The 18,213-nt window shown below is 42.7% G+C and overlaps 1 protein-coding gene across 1 annotated transcript in view; it reads left to right on the top strand.

Annotated features, from left to right (window-relative positions):
• The first annotated feature begins 1,099 nt into the window (after nucleotides 1-1,099).
• tenm1 (teneurin transmembrane protein 1) overlaps nucleotides 1,100-18,213 on the top strand; it is a 169,650-nt gene continuing 152,536 nt past the window's right edge. The window contains exons 1-2 of the mRNA XM_044040050.1: nucleotides 1,100-1,385; nucleotides 15,187-15,458. Coding sequence (XP_043895985.1) covers nucleotides 15,242-15,458 — 217 coding nt within the window. The 5' untranslated portion in view covers nucleotides 1,100-1,385; nucleotides 15,187-15,241. The remainder of the gene's footprint in view (nucleotides 1,386-15,186; nucleotides 15,459-18,213) is intronic.

Genomic DNA, 18,213 nt, shown 5'->3' with positions numbered 1-18,213 from the left:
TTCTTCAGACTTCCCTCTGAAGCCACACCTCCAGAGCACAGGAACACAGGAATGACGACATGATGATGAAAAACGACAAATGCTTCACAAAGACATAAAGTTAACATACCTGTCATGTAGAAACAGCGCCACCATCACTTTGCAGCCCTCTCTGGGCTTTCATTTGTCGCCACAGTTCTAACGCAACAGCGATGTTCACTCTGGTCTTGGATCGTTCAGCCTTTTTCTTGGCAGTAGAAAACAGAAGAGCGCATGCGCAATTAGTGCGCGAAAAAAGGGATACACCCATAGGGGGGAGGAGGGCATTTTGATTGATGCATCACGATCCAATTAAATTGTTCAGGCCATTCAATATGATTGGATGGCGTTTTTACAGGCCTGTCCGCTCCACAGGTGACTGACATTTTTCATTTTTATGAAAATGCATTAATTTATTGGTTACAATCAGGTTGTGAAGAAACTTTTAAGCAATAAGGTAACACATGTTCCAGAAAATCATCTCCCACCCTACCTTTAATGTGAATATTTTCTGGTGTCATTCGAGAACATCATCATTTCCTGGTTTGGTAAACACTGATGTGCATTTTTCAATATTTTCTGATATTGAACAAGTATTAGATGATTCGATGATGAAAAGAATCGCAGCCCTAGTTTGAATATAATAATGCTCAAAGCAGCGGCACAATAAGAAATACCTGTCTTTGACTTTTTTTTGTTAGGTCAGTTTCAGTGAGTCAGCATTCCAGCACACAGCACAGAGCAGCCATACACTATCACCTGAATGAGTCTAACGAGTGATCCAGACGACCTCCTGGGGAGGGAGAGAGAGAGAGAGAGAGAGAGAGAGAGAGAGAGAGGGAGAGAGAGAGAGAGACAGTCCTGTGGCCGGTCTGTGCCACACCCCCTTCTCCTGCCGCGCGGTGGTATGATCCAGGGATGCTGTTATAGCGGCACCGAGCCTCACCAGCAGCAGCAGCATCAGCATCACCCGTTCAGCCACCTTGGGTTCAACTGCGGCTAAACGCAGCGCGCCGGGCTCCCTGTCACACCGCGCAGCAGCGGAGGTGGCTCGCGTGAAGACCCCCCCTCCTCCCCGCACTGACCGTCTCGTCGTCCTCCATCGGCATTTGAGAGACGAGCATCAGCAGCATCATCATCATCAACAGCAGCAGCATCGGCAGCATCAGCAGCATCAGCAGCAGCACAGCCGCCTCGAAACCAGACCTGCAGTCAGAGACAGAAGTGTCTCGTCCACATATTTATTTAGCAGTGGAACCGCGTCTCAGGTCCCGGTTGTTATAGCTGCGGGGATTGCGCTGTCTGCTGCATTTGCGGGCTTCCTATAGCATGGAGTCGGACTAAAGGAATGGCTCTACGTCGGAAAGGTAAGCGACATGCGCTCGGTTCTGGCCTTTATAGTGGCTTTTCCACCGAGGGCTGCAGTGATGCTCGTGGGCTGTGCGAGGCTCTCAGATGCTGCCGAAGACAATGTTGACTTCACAGGAAATGGTGATTATCAGCTGTTCACATGTGCTGTGCAGCGTTACGGTGGCCAACGTGTGTGTGTGAGGGGGAGAGAGAGAGAGAGTGGGAGGAAGAGAGACAGCGGTAGCTTTAGATGGAGACTTTGTGCGTGCGTGCGTTTGTGCATGTGTGCGTGTGTGGTGCGGTTTTTACGAAAATCAGTGCGCCTCCTCTTTGAAGGATGCAGACTTTGTGCATGCGATTGCGCCCCCGTGACAGCCTGCTCCAAATAATGATGATCCAGGTGTACAGGGCACAGCAGGGCACAGCAGAGCAGCACTCTCTACCTGCTTCATGCGTGTGCAAGTGCCGTGCACGGGGTTGCTTTGGTTTCTGCAGCCTTGACTTGTTTTGCTCCAGTTGTGGCTCGTCCACTCCATCTCCATCAGCACTATGGTCGCCTAATGATGCCACCAGGGCCACCGGGGATCAGGGGGTATACATCTCTCTGACACGAGCCTTCTGTCCTCCACACACACACACACACACACACACGCGCGCGCGCACTCGGACTGTACTGTACTATAACCCAGCAGGTCCAACAGGCACGTCAGGACAACTCTGTTCCCACTGACCCACTGCTTCATTTCTGACCCACACCTCAACTTCTGGCCCTCTGCATGTGAGGCATCATCATTGTCAAGCTGCAGCCATATATTTCCTAAGCTTAATTATTGAACTGCTAGATATTTTTTGTGTATTTTTTTTTTTTTTTGGTCACATCACGTTGTGTAAAATGGGTGAGGGTAAGTGGCCCAATTAACAGCAGCAAATTCATGTTGATAAATCATCATTACGCTGAAGGCAGGGCAAAATTGCAGCAAGATGGATATGCTCGGATAGGTTTGAATTAGACCTCCTCACTTCTCTCCTTCGCTGTACACAAATAGTTTGGAGTGGACCAAAGTGTATACTGAAATAAATAAATGCGATACAACAATTGCAGATTAAAAATAGATATTTCTCTAACCGTCTAAAATATATGATCCCCCCATTACAAGCAAATGTTTGTTAATCTCGCTACACTTTATTGGTAATTGTAAAGGAGCTTTATACCTTTCATTTGAAAATGCAAATACAGTGTAATCAGAAACTGCAGTCTGTCAGTATGTCTAATATGTGCATCTATAATGCACTACTCCTCCTCCTCCAGCCACAGAGGAATATTAATGTCTAATTTCACCTCCTCTATTCTACTATAGTAATTGAAGGTCCAAAAAAAAGGGGGGAGGACAGTTTTAAGGTTTAATTACACACTACACAGACATGACTGCTGTATGTTCTGTCAGTGTAACATTGTGTGTCGCTGCCCTGTACCTGACACTGACCGCTAAGCTGAATTCATCCTCTGCTCGCCGAACACTCGCCTTTTGATAGAGATGATAAAAATGAGGCAGTCTGTCGTTGCTTTTTGTGATTAATAGAGAGCATCTGTCTGTGGAGGTTAGATAATACACACACTCTCTCCCTTTGCATCTCATCTACACACACACACACACACACACACAATCCCATTCTACTGTACAGTGGTGTGTCATAGCTGTGGGCTGCTCATACTATATCGTGTTGGAGTGTGTGTGTGTGTGTGTTGTGTTTGTACACTTGTTGTGTAAGTCAAGTCACTTCAGTTTAGAAACACACATAGGGCAACAGTGGCAGTTGGGTGTGGGTGCTACGGCCAAAAACACAAAAGTTTCCAATCAGTCGGAATCAACAATTATCGCAATAATACGTCAGATAATTTAACATTAATGAGACTGTATGTAAGAGGTGTAATTAAGTCATAACGTGACCTTGATATGTCATCAGAGATTAAGGAAATCTTAAGGAATTAAGGAAATGTATCGGCAGTTAATTCAAAAATGTAAGGATTCTACTTGGCAACACTGAGTCTCTGGGAAGGAGAGAAGGGGGGACAACGCTTTCCAAAATCTTTTATTTGGATTGCATTACGAATTTTTGTAAATATATGTATTTCTTCTTTATAAGTTAGGACAGTGAAGTGTGAAGGGGGGTATGGAGGGGGGGGCACGCAGTAAAAGACCAGAGGTAGAATCATGACCTCTCTACCAACTAAGCTATCCAGCACCCTGCAGTACCCATTTTAAACTGTAGTTGAATATTTTACACAATAGTTGAGTTAAAGTTGAAGAAAGCCGTTAATCGTGGTTTTAAAATTTGCTATGGACAGAAAAACGACAACAAACACGTGTTAAACACAGAATAAACGACATCATTGAGAAATCTGATTCAAAATGCGTTTGCACAGTGCATTATATATACATCACAGTGGGCGACTTCTAAAGGTGGCGATGAATGCCCATTAAGTGCATATTGAAAATGGCACACCCTCACAATTAGAGGACAGATCTCTGAATTGAAATGTCATTTCACCGATTACATGCTGTGCGCACACCACTGATAAGGCATTGGCATTTCTGCCATTCGAGCAACTAACCACGTGACGTATCAATCAGTCAGATGTTTCACCGTGTGCGCCCCAGCGCTCAGTGGTCCGCAGTAGCCACACTCACCTTTTAAATTTCAGACTTGTTCTTGTTAAGTGCTGCTCTGCATTTGGCATTTTGGAAATCCAAAGAAGCTGCTCTGCTCCTTGGCTTGGAGTGCCATCATTATTTAAGTGCGACTTCCAGACAGTTTAGGCGCTTGATTGTGAATTGTTTGAATACTGGCATTGTGCCCTGGCTGTCAGCATATCCCATTGTATTGAGTCAAGGAAACACTAACAAAAAGAATCCTTGGTTGGGTCTAATAATTTGTGTTTTTCTGAGATTTGAGTGATATTGCATGGCCTTTGGATAGCGCAGTGCTGTGTGAGACAGCGGGGGAGTTCTTTTTGTTATCCAGCCTTGCATTATTTATGAATTTTCATTCCAGGAATGCAGTAGCCCCTGGCACTGTAATGCTACTTTCTCCCATGGAAACGCTCGCACACTTTTCCTTCTGCCACACAAGTTCTCCATAAAACTAAACTCCCTTAATGAAAGTGGATTCAGGAATTAGTGAGAGGACAATGTGGAAATGCACGAGAGGGTTGTTTATAATACTGAGTACAACACTTAGTGCTGCAGTCAAGAGTTTAAGCTCACAGGCGATATGATGCCCAGTGGGAGTTCTTATCTCCCTCTCTCTCCCTCTGCATGTCCGTCATACTGTAAGAATGTAATTGCTGGAAAAGCAGAAAACGTGTCAGCCTCCCTGCTGATAATTTCAAAGTAAAAGAACCCGTGCCAGTCGGGTTATCACACTGTTGGACCATTAGACTTGGGCACACACGCACATATGTAACCATTGTACTATGTCAAATATTTACTTTTCTTACTGCAATGCTGCTCAATCCTCCAGAGGAATTGTTAAACAAATCCTGCAGAGCTAATTAGAATTTCTGCTACTGATATGGCCCTAGTCGTGTTCTGCAGTAAGGAAATTGCTGGCACTTAGATTAAAGAGGTGTTAAATAAAAAAACCTATACAATAGATGTATTACCCTAAAAATCTAACATGGTAGCAATGAAGTTCTGGCAGTTTGACATATTGATCATCAGTGTAGGCCAGAATATTCTACACCATCTTTAATTACTGTATATGTTTTATTTTATTAATTGATTTTTTTAGTAATGAATTGTTCAATATTATTAACAAGTTATGCTGAAATAAGCTTTTCCAGCACTCATTTAATACAAATCTGTTTCCATCTGCATGAATTTAGTGATGAATTTAGTCCATGTACTTTTCCTCTCTGTGATAAATTACAAATACTGCACTGTTTAGTTTAGTGGAAACCAAAGCGACTGCACCAGAGAGCGAGAGGGACAGAGATGGTACACACACACAAACACTGGTATACACAGTATATGCCCGTGGCCTTCTTCTTTCAAGTATATGTCCATGTCTTCACAGGCTTCTTCAGCTCTCTATTCTTTCTTGTATTCTTCCATTGGGCTATGAGCAAGAGTCAGGAACCATATTCAGCGGAATAAGTACCGAGGTGTTATGTGAGATTCGTATTGTGAAAATGCAATCACACTCCCACACCTCGGAGCTCTCTCCTTCCCTCACTCCTTTCAAATTGTTCAAATTGTAGTCAGAAGACAGAAGGATCATGGCCATGAGAGGCTTTCTGGTCAAGCCCACTCCACTTCTCTTTAAAATATGAGATTAATTTGTCAAGAGGAGCATGTGTGTGTGTGTGTGTGTCTGAAGAGAGGAGTGATAATGGAACCTTACCGAGCTAGAAGGCTGAGACAGAGTGATGTTGATTTAAGTGTATGGTAATTGTGAGTCATTCATTTGTCATGTTGTATTGGCCTGTAGTATAATGTATGGGGATGCAACCGACAATTGTTTTTTTGTAGCACTTATTGCACCAGTTATTTTTTTTAGCTTTAAATGTTAAAAAATAAAAAATAATAAAAAAGAAGCATTTAAAAAAAAATTATAAGCTGTCCTACCGGAGTCCAAAATCAAAAGATTAAAAAAAAAAATAATATCACGTGACCAAAAACAGCATGCATATGTTCTTGAAGAATCTATTTAATTGTTTATTAAATTAATGTGATTCAGTTTGTTGCAAGGTGTTTCTTTTATTTACAACTTCGATGTAAACAACAACAAACAACGCGGTTCTTTTTATTACGCGGGTGTTAATTTTACACACACACACACACCGAGCAAGCCAATACACATCTGCAGGGACACATTTCTCACCGTGAAATTTTTATTAATCAAGTCAGTGGACAACTTTAGAAGAAGAAAAATCAATTTTTGTTTCTTCCCCAATTTATTACAACATAAATTGTCCTCCTCAAAGCTTCAAAGCGCTGGCCTTGGCGTCGGTGTCAAAATAATTACGTTAAAATCCATTATATTTGTCTTGATTTCAGCCCGCTTTTGTTGACTCAAAGGACACAAAGTGAGACGGCTCCGGCCTGCTTTTACTGACAAGATATCTGGCAGCATATCACCTTCAGTTCAATCAATAAAGGGAAATTATCTGGGAAGGCTTCAAATAAAATCTCCTCTATCAGGTACTCAGGGAAACGCCATCACCCTGAGCACGTCGGATCATCTAACTACCCACAGTCGCTCTCACAGCAGCCACTGTAACCTTGTGATTTGAGTTGACCACGTACATGCCGCATATTAGTCCACAATGGGACATTAAGAGCACAGTACACAGGTACTTTTACACCTCAACACCATGATTAATATCTCAATATAAATAAGTTGCATCTGCAGATTTGGTACACACCTATAAAGTGATTTATTTGGCGACATAAAACACATTGATGTTGTACTGTACATCTCTCCTCTAAACAAGTTCATCTATTTCCTGTTGACTGGTAAATAGCCTCATGTGTATCATCAGTAATATTCATAGCTCTACTTTCTAGCTGATCATGAATTATTAACTCATAGAAAAGATGAATAGTTCCAAAATGGTACTTGATGCATCCCTGCTTGAAGCCGTGTTTTATACAATACAGCACAGTACAGTAAAGTACAGTCAAGGTTCAATATGTTTTCCAGCGTGTTGCAGGGGAGTTGTTTTGTAGTCGAGGTTTCATTTCAGAATCACTGTTGATCCACCGTGAACTCTGGGATGTATTTCAAGCGCGCGTATCATCGCCCAAATTGACTCCTAGCTGTAGAGACACATTGTCTGCTGATTGCCAGCCAAAATGCCAAACCAAACAGCACGAAGAAAAATGAAAAAAAATATAACCTGTAAGAAAATCACAGCAGCTAAACCCCCCGCCCCTCCTCCCAAATAAAGCACACCTAATGCACGTCTCCAGATGTAACACTCCTGAAATCCCAGATTTTACAGTGTGAAATGCGTGCCGTCCCAGCCCGATGTGCCTATAAAAGGAGTTGTTTGGAAAAATTCTCGTTTTGTTCTCTTTAATATGCTCAAAAAAACACAATGATTCATCTGACAAGCAGTGAAATGAGAAATGCAAATTGTTAAGGGACATGCCCGGTGCAGTTTAGCCTTGCAAATTCACACAGAGAAAAGGGTGCAAATGGAAAATAAGATGCAGGATAAATGAAAAACAAGGGACAGTGGAGTGTATGATATTGCCAAGTGCCTAAAACAACGCCTTGCCTTTCCCCTTACTGCAAATACGTTCTTACAATTTCAGTATGTGCGACTGATTTCAAGTATAAATGATTTGTTTATCTGGCAGACTGAAAGTCTTCTCCATATATGCGTCTCACGTTTGCAGTCGGGCTGCACTCGTAACAGACGCTTCGGGCCTGAAAACATCACATTTCTAATAACCGCACATTCACCGGTGAATGTTTGTATTCTCTCTGTTTCTCTTAGAGCATAGTTAACCAATCAGTATATGCCATAACCTTGAGGTGCATTTATGTTTTTCTATACAATGAGCAGGCATATGAATGGGGACATTTTCAGCCCCCCACATACCGCACATCCCTTTCTCATCGGCTCACTAAACACCACCACCAGGTTTGTTCCCTGACTGACTGGTGCCGGTCTTTGCTGAGGAACATTTCTCTGTGTGGGGAGGCTGAATGCCATCTGTGTTTTCACAGCCTGAAAGAGGGCAGGAGAATCAGAGTGGAGGTGAGGGAACAGATCTGAGGAGCAGGCGGAGCCACAGGGAGCACCCGGGCCCTTTTGGTGTGGGAACCTCACACAAATCCTCCCTACTCTCAGTCACTCCTGGATTTAAAAAAATGAGACACACCGTATTGGTGAAAATGGGAAATTAGTCCAGTAAGCATCTTGAAATCAATCTGCAATGCTGCTTAACAGCTACTAGAAAACCTTCTCAGCTGCTCATCTGCAGAACTAATTCTCTTTACTCCCTCATTTCACTGTAATCAACGACTTCATGAAGGAGATGCGCAGGAAATACCTTCTAAATCACCAAACCCAATTTCTCAAATCAATGGCATTGATTTATCAATTAATTCTGCATGTGTAATGCTGCCACTTTCCTTTGGGTGTTGTAGGTTTTAGCGGTCAAATGCATTATCGAAAGAGGCTTTTTACCAAGCAGCAGCTGATGCTGAGAGGTTAGGAGGTTGTCACTCTTGATTTAAAGCTTTATTTGCAAAGCGAGTTTGTGGGCACTGCCTTTTAGTCTTGCTGGGAGGACAGTGACATGTGTTTTGTGAGAGGGGAGAAATGTCAAATGTCTTGAATAAGGCTTTGACTTGTCAGGCATATTGATTATGTGATTTTGGGTGGTGTCTCTGCATGTTTGTGGGTCCAGAGTGTGTATGCAGCTGCGTGTGAATGTGCAGCTGTGCATACAAATACATATAAAGGGCTTGTTTCACCCATAGACTGTACATAAAGTGAACATAGTCTTGGCTTGGTTGCAAAACGTACTGCCATCGCGAAGCATCAAGATATGTGTCTTGAGCTCCGCCAAGTCGGTTTTGGAACCGAAGATTCACAGAGTCGTGAGCAACCAGGCACCCATGAGATGATCCCAGCTGTCAATCATACTGGTGTCCACTCCTACATGCCATGCTTTATCATCTATTTTTCCTCTAAATAAGAACATATTTTACAAAACTGACATCATTGACTTTTGGAACTAGCAATTGAGACCATTGATCTCTCAGGAAATGTTTTTACTGATGTGATAAATCAAGTGAGAAGTAGAAGTTTATTTTCCCATTGAATTCCATTTAAACTCAAATTGTATAACCAGCAGAGTGCCAAATCCATCATTCCTCTGAGGCTTCACTTTTCACACCGGAAGACTACTTCAGTTATTACAGTCTATGGTGTTGTTACATATTGTTGTCCTCTTTTTGTTTGCTCCTTGGCCTTCTGGGAAATCAGCAGTGGGTGTTAGATCACAGCAAAGGAGTGGATATTATCAAAGAAGCTAGTGGTCTGGACTCTGTGTGTGTGTGTGTGTGTGTGTATGGGCTTATATTGTTCTACAGTGAAGATGTAAACCAAAGTAGAGAAGTTTTAGCTGTGGTCAAGGTGTAAAAACGGCCTTTGAAAAGTTAGCGCTGAGCTGCTCCCTTTGCTCAAGGCCACATTCAGAAGGCATGAATTGCTCAGGACCTTATTGATTTCTGTACAGCCATGCTGTGATGATGTGGGATTTGAACCTTGTCCACTGTAAGTAGGCAAATGGTCCATCCTGGATTCCCAGCTTCTGAGAAGAACCGCTGCGTTCTCTGCTCCTTTGTGTGGCTGTCTTTCTAACACGAGTGGGCGCTGGCCTATCGGGCCACCTATATGACTTGCTTTGTCCATACGTGCAGTAACCTTGGGTGTTATCGTCTGATGAAAGCTAAATGGTACGAAACACTGCAAGAGAAAACTTGAGCAATGTTTTTTTTAACACAACCCGTGCAGCCCTCGCTGAAAAGGACTGTAAAGGCTGTGTTGGTTCTCTGGGCTGTGTGGGTGTTCAAGTGTGTTGTTTGTCGGTTAGTGTAAATGCTGTAAGTGTGTGTAGGCGCAAGGGCATTGAGTGTGTCCGCGTTTCATCGCTCATCGCGGTGAAGTCCAGGCTGCTGTGTGCGTGCGTGTGTACAGTATTCGTGCGTTTGTGCTATGCACTGTATATGTTCTGCTGGTAAACTTGGGATTAGCAGCCATGGATTTCAGGCTTGGTCAGCTATGAAAGCGCAACTACGTGACGAGAGTGCTGCTGCCGCCCACAGATAGCTCGCCCTTATCCACTAATTAAATCCCTCTATCACTCCATGTCTCACTTGGCAATCTCTCTATCCTTCAATTCCTCCCATTTTTGCCGTGAACACTCTGCTTCTCTCATTATCTATCCCCCCCCACCCACCCACCCCACCGTAGAGGGCTCACAATGGGTGGTGTACTCCTTTGTTGTGTTTTGGATGGTTTTAGGTAGAACAGGGTCCTGTGGGCCCTTCACGGCCTCTCATGTGAGGTTTTCCTGTCATATGCCTGAGGAGCCATGATGGTGCTAACGAATGGAAGGGATTTTTAAGCCCCACTCCCTCCGTCTCCTTTACCCCCTTTTATGTTGTTTCACACACACACACACACACACACACACACACACACACACACACGCCCTCTCTGACAGCTCCCTGTTTACTCCCGTAGGACCTGTAGCCCGAATCTGCATTTGCAGTTACAGGCTTTGCCTCCATACCTTGTGTTGATTAAGCCATCGTTATGTTAGACAAAATGAAAAAATGAAAAAAAAGGAGAAGCAGACAATAAAAGGATTGCTGTGACTTTACTTTAGAGCATCACTTTTATGGCCAAGCACGAATATATTTGTCAAGGTTTCTCATCATCATTCCTGTGGCTTGCAAGGCCTGTTTAGTGAGCGGGATTAGCTTGTCTCTTTGCAAACAAGCTTCTTGGAGACGTGTAAAGGCCTGAGTTAACAAAAGAAAGTAGCTCCTCACTCACTGGGGGTCTCCAGGCTGTTATGAAAATCAGACCTTCTCTGCATGATAAAAATGTATTTGTAATCCTGGAACTATATTGTATCAATAACCTGAGGGGCTTATATTGTTGGATGGCACTCTGCTCTCCCCATCCTCGTTGTTTATTTACCGATGTGAAACTCAATTTCTGTGCCTCTGTCTGGCCCCAATCTTCTCCCTGCCTCTCCTTTATCCATTTTGCATGCCCTCTCTTCCTGTTCGGCGTGATTTCAGCACATTCGTTTGAGATTGGAAAGTCTAAATCAGTTTTGACTTGTCCTCATGGCCACTGACATTACACCAGGCAATCTCTGCCGAGCTGCTTGTGTTATTGTTGTTGATGTCGGACATTTTAGGGAACCCCGCCCCTCTGGAGATGACTTGGAAAATAAATCCAACTGTGTTGCTCTCTCTACTCTAAGCAGATTTGCAAAACAGAAAACTGTTTGAGTAAAGGGACAGAAAGCAGGGGATCAAGTGGGTGAAAGGTCCTATTAGATATTATTGCCACGATGCTGCCATGGATTATTACTCCTGTGTTTGTCTCTCATGACAGTTCAAGTTGGAGTGAGGACGTTGTAGCCAACACAGAGTTTGTGTTACCCTGTGATGTAGTCGTTGTTACCATGGTCACAGCTCGCCCTTTTCACACATTTGGGCACTTGCTATTTACAAATAAAAGGACATGATTTTTTTTTTTTGATCCATGTTACCAAACCCAACCTCAACTTGGACGTCATTTTTAAACAAGGGCTTTCAAATGATTAATTATTTCCTTAAACATGATTAATTGCAGAATTTCAATAGTTATCATGATTAATATTTTTTTTAAAATGTACAGTTATTACTGTAATTATTATTTTTATTTACATCCATATGGACAATACAACACTTTTATATTTTTATATATATATGACTGCAAACGTGAGACGCATATTTTCTATATATATATATATATTTATATTTGTTTTTAATTGTCCCCATACTATTAATTGTTGGATTGTGTCTTTCGTTGCTACATTTTTCATTTTTTCTCCCCTGTGCTACAGTCCTTTAGAAAAAGACTGTTACAAAATCTCTGTTTTAGAGCCTCAGCAGAAACTGTCACGTGTAGTTTAGCCTTTATGGTTACATAACCATGACGCTGGCTAGATATTTAGTTGTGGTAATTGAGATGAAGGTACAAGAATAGCAAAGCAGTTAGGGCCGATAAGTGTTCTCAGAAAGAAAGGTGTTCGTGCATGTGTGAATAAAAGGGATTGATAAGGGACAGAGAGAAAAGAGGGTGGGTTAGTGGATGAGGTTGCAGTGTAATAAGATGCGTGTGTTTCACTCAGTGTTGTCACTTTATATTATTTTAGACCAAGTGGTGACGAGTTCATTACACATTTATAGAATTATAGCTTACGCTTACATTTGACATGAAATCATCACTGCGCACAGACACTGAAGTGCAAACAAACACACAGCATGTAAAAGCGGTCTTTCTTTTTTTTAATCCTTTTTGTCCATTTTGCTGTACACATACAGTACAGTCTTGATGTTAATACGGCAGCATGGAATAGGGTTTTTTGGACTGCATTAATCATTGAGGTTTATGAATTTTACATCCTTTCCTCTTGCATGAGCATGATTAAGATCGGATGTTTGTCCGTGGCAGTGCAGTGATGAAATCAGCAAAGCACTTATTTACCCTCACTGAGAGATCCCTCCATGCACCATGTATTCCTGACACATGCATGAAAAAATGATGAGAGGAATCTGTCGGGAAGGTTTTTTTTGTTTTTTTTTTTGCATGATGTTAATTATGACACTTCTTCATGTGTTTTCCATTAATGATAATCCACAATGAAGGTATGGTGACCTCTATACGCCTCTTATCGTTCCTGCTCTGCAAATGTAGGCTAGTATTGCGCTTCGGTGGCACATGCTCACTTGTCCTGTAGAACGCCAATGTGTCTTGTTTGACGTGAGCTTGGCTTTAGGAAACAAAGTCCAGGTTTTGACATCAAAACCAGGAATCAAACCCATAATGGGCACCCCACTGTGGAGTAGAATTAGCAGGCTTACTTCTCTAAATGCAGGCACTGCAGAGGATAAGATGGAGGGTGGAAAGCATGCGAGGTAGGGGAGAAGTATAAGGAGGAGGGACAGCAGAGGTGTACTGGTACTAAAGAGAAGAATGGTGAAAGAGAGCTATGTTTTGCACAGCACACAATATTGGCCGATATCAATATCATGCAATATCATGCATCACTTGCGCTGTATCAATATTGGTCGATATTGGCTTTTAAAAATTGAAATAGCGATATGGCTGACTGCAATATTTGTTAAAACCAAAATGTGTGTCGAAATACTATTTTAGATTAAATATGAATCATATACTACCAACTGAGGACACATATTTGTTTTGCACAGATCTGCACAAATAACACACAGTTTATTCAAATGAAAATAAGAAAAATGATGTAAAAATGTCCATTCCCTCTTATATCACAAATAATATTGGGATTCCAGTCAAAATAATCGTAATTACATATTTATTCAATATCATTCATCCCTTTGAATAAGCTGTTACCTCATTGTATTCTATGGTATTTTTTCACCTTTTTTTATTTTACACAATGAAGATATTTATATCTACACCTGCTGCGACATGAGTATGCAAAATGTGATGTTAATTTCACTATAGATGAGACTAAATGACCTCTGCAGTTGGACCCAGTGCCAAGCATATATCGGCATATCGGATATCAGCAAAAAGTCCGGGACCGGGTGTCCCTACGCATCAGTGTACATGCATGATTGAGCAAAATGTTCACTAGACGATTTAAGAATGTGAACCTCACAAGAGTACAAGATGGTGCTCGTTTGTGCCGGATTGCATGCTTTCATTCTTGCGTGTGGACATGTGACAGACATGAAACGGGACAGAGAGCCTCAGTAGAGAGACAGACAGCAGTCAGTGCCTGCAGCGAGCTCAGAGCTCGCAGGGTAATGTACACTCGCTCCTTGCCGCACCAGAGAGAGAAGGTGACACCAGTCAATCCCATTCTGACAGGGCACCTGAGATAATAGCGTGCTTTGATTCCTTGCAATAACTCCTGCCAATCAAAATGAAAGGCATCATGGTTGCAGGGAACCATGTGCGTGTGTATGTGTGTGCGCGTGTCTCAATGTGTGGTATGAGCTTACAGAATGTGCCCCGGTATTGATAATTTGATGCCAGATGTGCTTACGTATTTTAAAGAGAATCAAGTCCAGCGTTTTTCCAGATCATCTGTCTTATGATAATGTCTGTGGGGGGTGAGTGTGTGTGTGTGTGTGTGGGATGAATGTGGGAGAGACTTGGCCCAGTTTTTGACAGTATTCTGTCAGGGGTAAATGTGTGTGTCTGTGTGCGTGTGTGCATGTGCGTGCGTGTGCCCATACAAACTGGTGCATGCACACTGGAGATGAGGAGGGTGAGTGCGAGGCCACGGAGAAGGAGTCTTTCAGGTGGAATAAAAGCTCTACTGCAGTGGTAGAAAGGTCAGCTGTAAACTTGTATCAGGCTGGTGGTGATCACCCTGTGCTGCAGATCTCTGAGGTATTGAGCAGGCATGCTTTAATGGATTTGATATATGGACTACAGGACTCCCTGAAGAGGTCAATACTGTAGCACTTTGTCTCTTTGAGCAATGACCCTCTCAAGCTCAATTTAGAAACATTATATCTGCAGGAAATAGGCTGAAAGTGCCTCAAGCAGACCATGTTGAAAGAGAACTAATATGAATGAAGCATTTTCTAATCACTTTTTCTGTGCTCCATTCACAGTGCCTATCAATCATCCCTTATGGTAGTATAGGTGCATTGAAATAGGGTTTGATATGGATGAGGGGAGAACAAGGGAATGTGAGCTGGACAGAACGGATGTGTTTGGCTGTTTGGAGTAACATCTGTCTAATGGTGTTTCATTAGGACTTCAGAGGGACAGTGTTTAATGAGACTGACAGGCTTCAAATTTGTCAATCCATCCACAGATTGTCAGTGGTCGTCTAAGAGAGATACAGCTCCAAACATTGTTAATGAATGCTTGCTATATCTAGAATGAACAGATGTTGCAATGTTGCTCCATGTTCAATGACTATTTTTTCTCCTCTCCTCCAATCCTCTCTTTGCACCCCACCCCCCCACCTGTGCCCTCTTCCCTTCATTCTCTCTCACTGCTTCCAGACTCTGCGCTCTGTGCCGTAGCTGAGCTGAGTGACTAAGTTGAGCAGTTCGAGCCATGGAGGATATGGACAGTAAACCCTACCAGCCATTGCCTAAGGGGCGTCATGAAATGGAGATGTCCTACACTAGCTCATCTGACGAGAGTGAGGATGGCCGCGCCCACCACCGCTCCTACACTTCACGTGAAACCCTGCCGGACTACACGCATGAGCTGCGCCTCACCCTCGGCTCACACCGGGAGAGACAGAGCAACTACAGCCAACCCCAGCCAGGTACCATTCGGCTGGATTTATTTAACTTTATATATACAGTTTGTCAATGTCTGCACAGTCACTGTACGTGGCACAAAATGGCACGTGAACACAGAGTAACACACGTACACACACACACACACACACAGACAGGTCTTTAAAAGGGCCTATGTGAATTACCTATTACAGGCCACAATGAGCCAGAAGGACAGTCGGAGGCAGCCAATTACCTCCTCTCCACGGAGGTGATATTTCTCTCCCACAGCTTAAGTAGGTCAACCCCAAACCTCACCTGGGGTGGAACACCACCCTCCATCGCACACACACACACACACACTCACGGACACAAACACTGGTGGACATAGGCACATGTTGGCATGCGCGTTGACACGCACGCCAAATACTTCTTCCCTGCTGGTGACAGGTGGAGAAATGGGCCAGTGTGTGCTGTGATGGATGGCCTTTATGCAGGTCACGTGTGGTGTTAAGAAAGAAGCTGCATCTCTTCTGGAGCTCACCACAGTGGAGGGTTCATCCTGATCAATAGGTACTCTCCCCACTGCCATTGCCTCCTGCGAGTGTGCAAGACCTACCCACCATGCTAACAAGCAATATTAGCCATTCATAACAGTTACAACTCCTGACAAGCGCGCCGCTCAAGGGAGTCCCTGGTTTGAATGCCACCTGCTATGGATTGTGTTGTATTGTTTGCCATGCGACAACCTGTAGACGGTCATTAGTCATCATCATGTTGGATGGACAGCATCGTGGCGTCAGGGGGAACTTTTTCAACTGTTACTCAGTCCCTCTCTTTCCATAACAAACAACATCCCCCGCCATCAGTGTCATATGGTAAGGTGCAGACGACCCCCCAAAGCAGCCTTTGAAATGTCAATGGCAGTCGCTTCTGCGAGGCACATCTGTTCATCTTTGGGCAGCTGAGCTATATATAGTTTACCCTACCTAAGTAACCAACTGTTAAGGGGGAACATTGCCTCCAGTGACATTTTTAATGGATTACAGTGTTCCTGACAAAGATCAGCCAATTCATTTTTCTTCTAATTCCCCACCCGTTTCTATTATTTTCCTTCATCTTTTAAACCACTGTGTTTGGCCTCATCCTCCCTTCCTTCCGTCGCTTCTCTTCTCCCACTTGTTTATTTTCCCTCATATTACAAATTCCTCTCTGTCCATTTAATCCTGCATTATCCCTTTCTTTGCCCTGTCATTATGCCAAAAGTCTTCTTGTATTAAAAAAAAAAGACTATTGATAAATGGATAGTTAGTCAGCTAGATCCACAGCTAATTAGTTTGTTTACCTGCTAATTAGCTAAAATTCATTAATTTGAGTTATTTTAATTTTGAACATTTTGTTTACAAATCAGTTACAGGTTCTAATTATTTCAGGCTAAAGTCTAATTGTTTGGGTTTACACAGATATTTTACCACGTTATGTATGAAGTAAAATGCTGTATAGTAAATAAATTACATCTAGTTTAACAAAAGGAACACAAGTATGATCTTTGTGCTGTTTGGGAGCAACAAAGTACCACAACGTAACAGTAATCTCAATTAATTGTGTGCTAAAAGTGTGCTGTCTCCTACCGACTTAACAATGATTTTAAGACATTAATAAGGTAAATAACAAGTGCATTTTAATTTCTGAATGAATAAATATGCATATTTTTTTCACTCCACATTAGTGCCTAGACCTCTTCCCCTCAGGCTACTTCACAGGAAAAAAGATAGAATGAAAATAATAACTCACAGTAAACATTGTGTCAGTTAATTTCTATAAATTAATTAAGATATATTTAATTTATGAATTAAAAATTGAAATAATGAAAGCCTTTGACAGAAGACGCCTCCTCCGTATTAGAGACTTCTTTTATACATCTATGCCAATCTAAGGCTTCTGATTAAAATGTTTTCAAACAGTATTTGAATTTCAGAGCCTGGGAAAGTCTGGGAACTTTGTTATGAGGGAGCCATGTCCCTGTTCACCAGTGGTAATTACACCCTTGGGTAAACATAATGTGAATGTGTTTATCTTCCATTACATCCAGCTCATATAGTTTTGTCTGATATTCATTCTTTTGCACGTGACAAGTTCTTCTGGTTGAAGTAGACAAATATATAAAATGAGCAGCTGAAAATAGTGGAACTTTGCAAGTCTGGTCGGTTTTTCGCCTTTTTCTCTACGGAGCGCCCCCTTGTGTCTACCACTTTATCCTCATAAAGGATCATAAAAACTCACAGCTGATGCTCCCCGCTCCCTTCCCCTTTCCTGGCCATGTGCACTTGTTTTCAATGGAGCCAGCGGACACAAGCCCATGGAGCCATGTCCATGCTTATGGAAGAACAGCCAAACACACACTGAAAACAAAGAAGCAACAGACATCGTTCATAAAAGTGGTCGAACAAACGCCTTTACAACTGTGGGAGCCAGCAGTGATTTGATGTTTTGTTGTGTAGTGGTGGTGGTCTACACTAGGGGGCATTGTAGGAATCGTTTGAATGGTGAGGTTGGAAAAAGCTAGTCCGATGTTTTCTTTTCTGTGGCCCCTCGCTCGGTCACACACTCGTTTCCTCACTTCCTTGACGTTTTTTTTTCTGCTTTTTTTTCGCCGCCTTGGCCTTATAGCCACTAGGGTGTGTGTGTAGTGCCGTAAAAACAATTTTTGTTTCTTGCGAGACCCAAGACTTTGCGAAACCTCCTGATTTGGTCTTGCAAGGCTGGTTTTCCACTAAAAGATGGTAGGGGGAGCGGAGACAG

The sequence above is a fragment of the Solea senegalensis genome, linkage group LG12 (assembly GCF_019176455.1).
Source record: "Solea senegalensis isolate Sse05_10M linkage group LG12, IFAPA_SoseM_1, whole genome shotgun sequence".
Taxonomy (NCBI): domain Eukaryota; kingdom Metazoa; phylum Chordata; class Actinopteri; order Pleuronectiformes; family Soleidae; genus Solea; species Solea senegalensis.
This window is presented reverse-complemented; position numbering and strand designations above follow the sequence as displayed.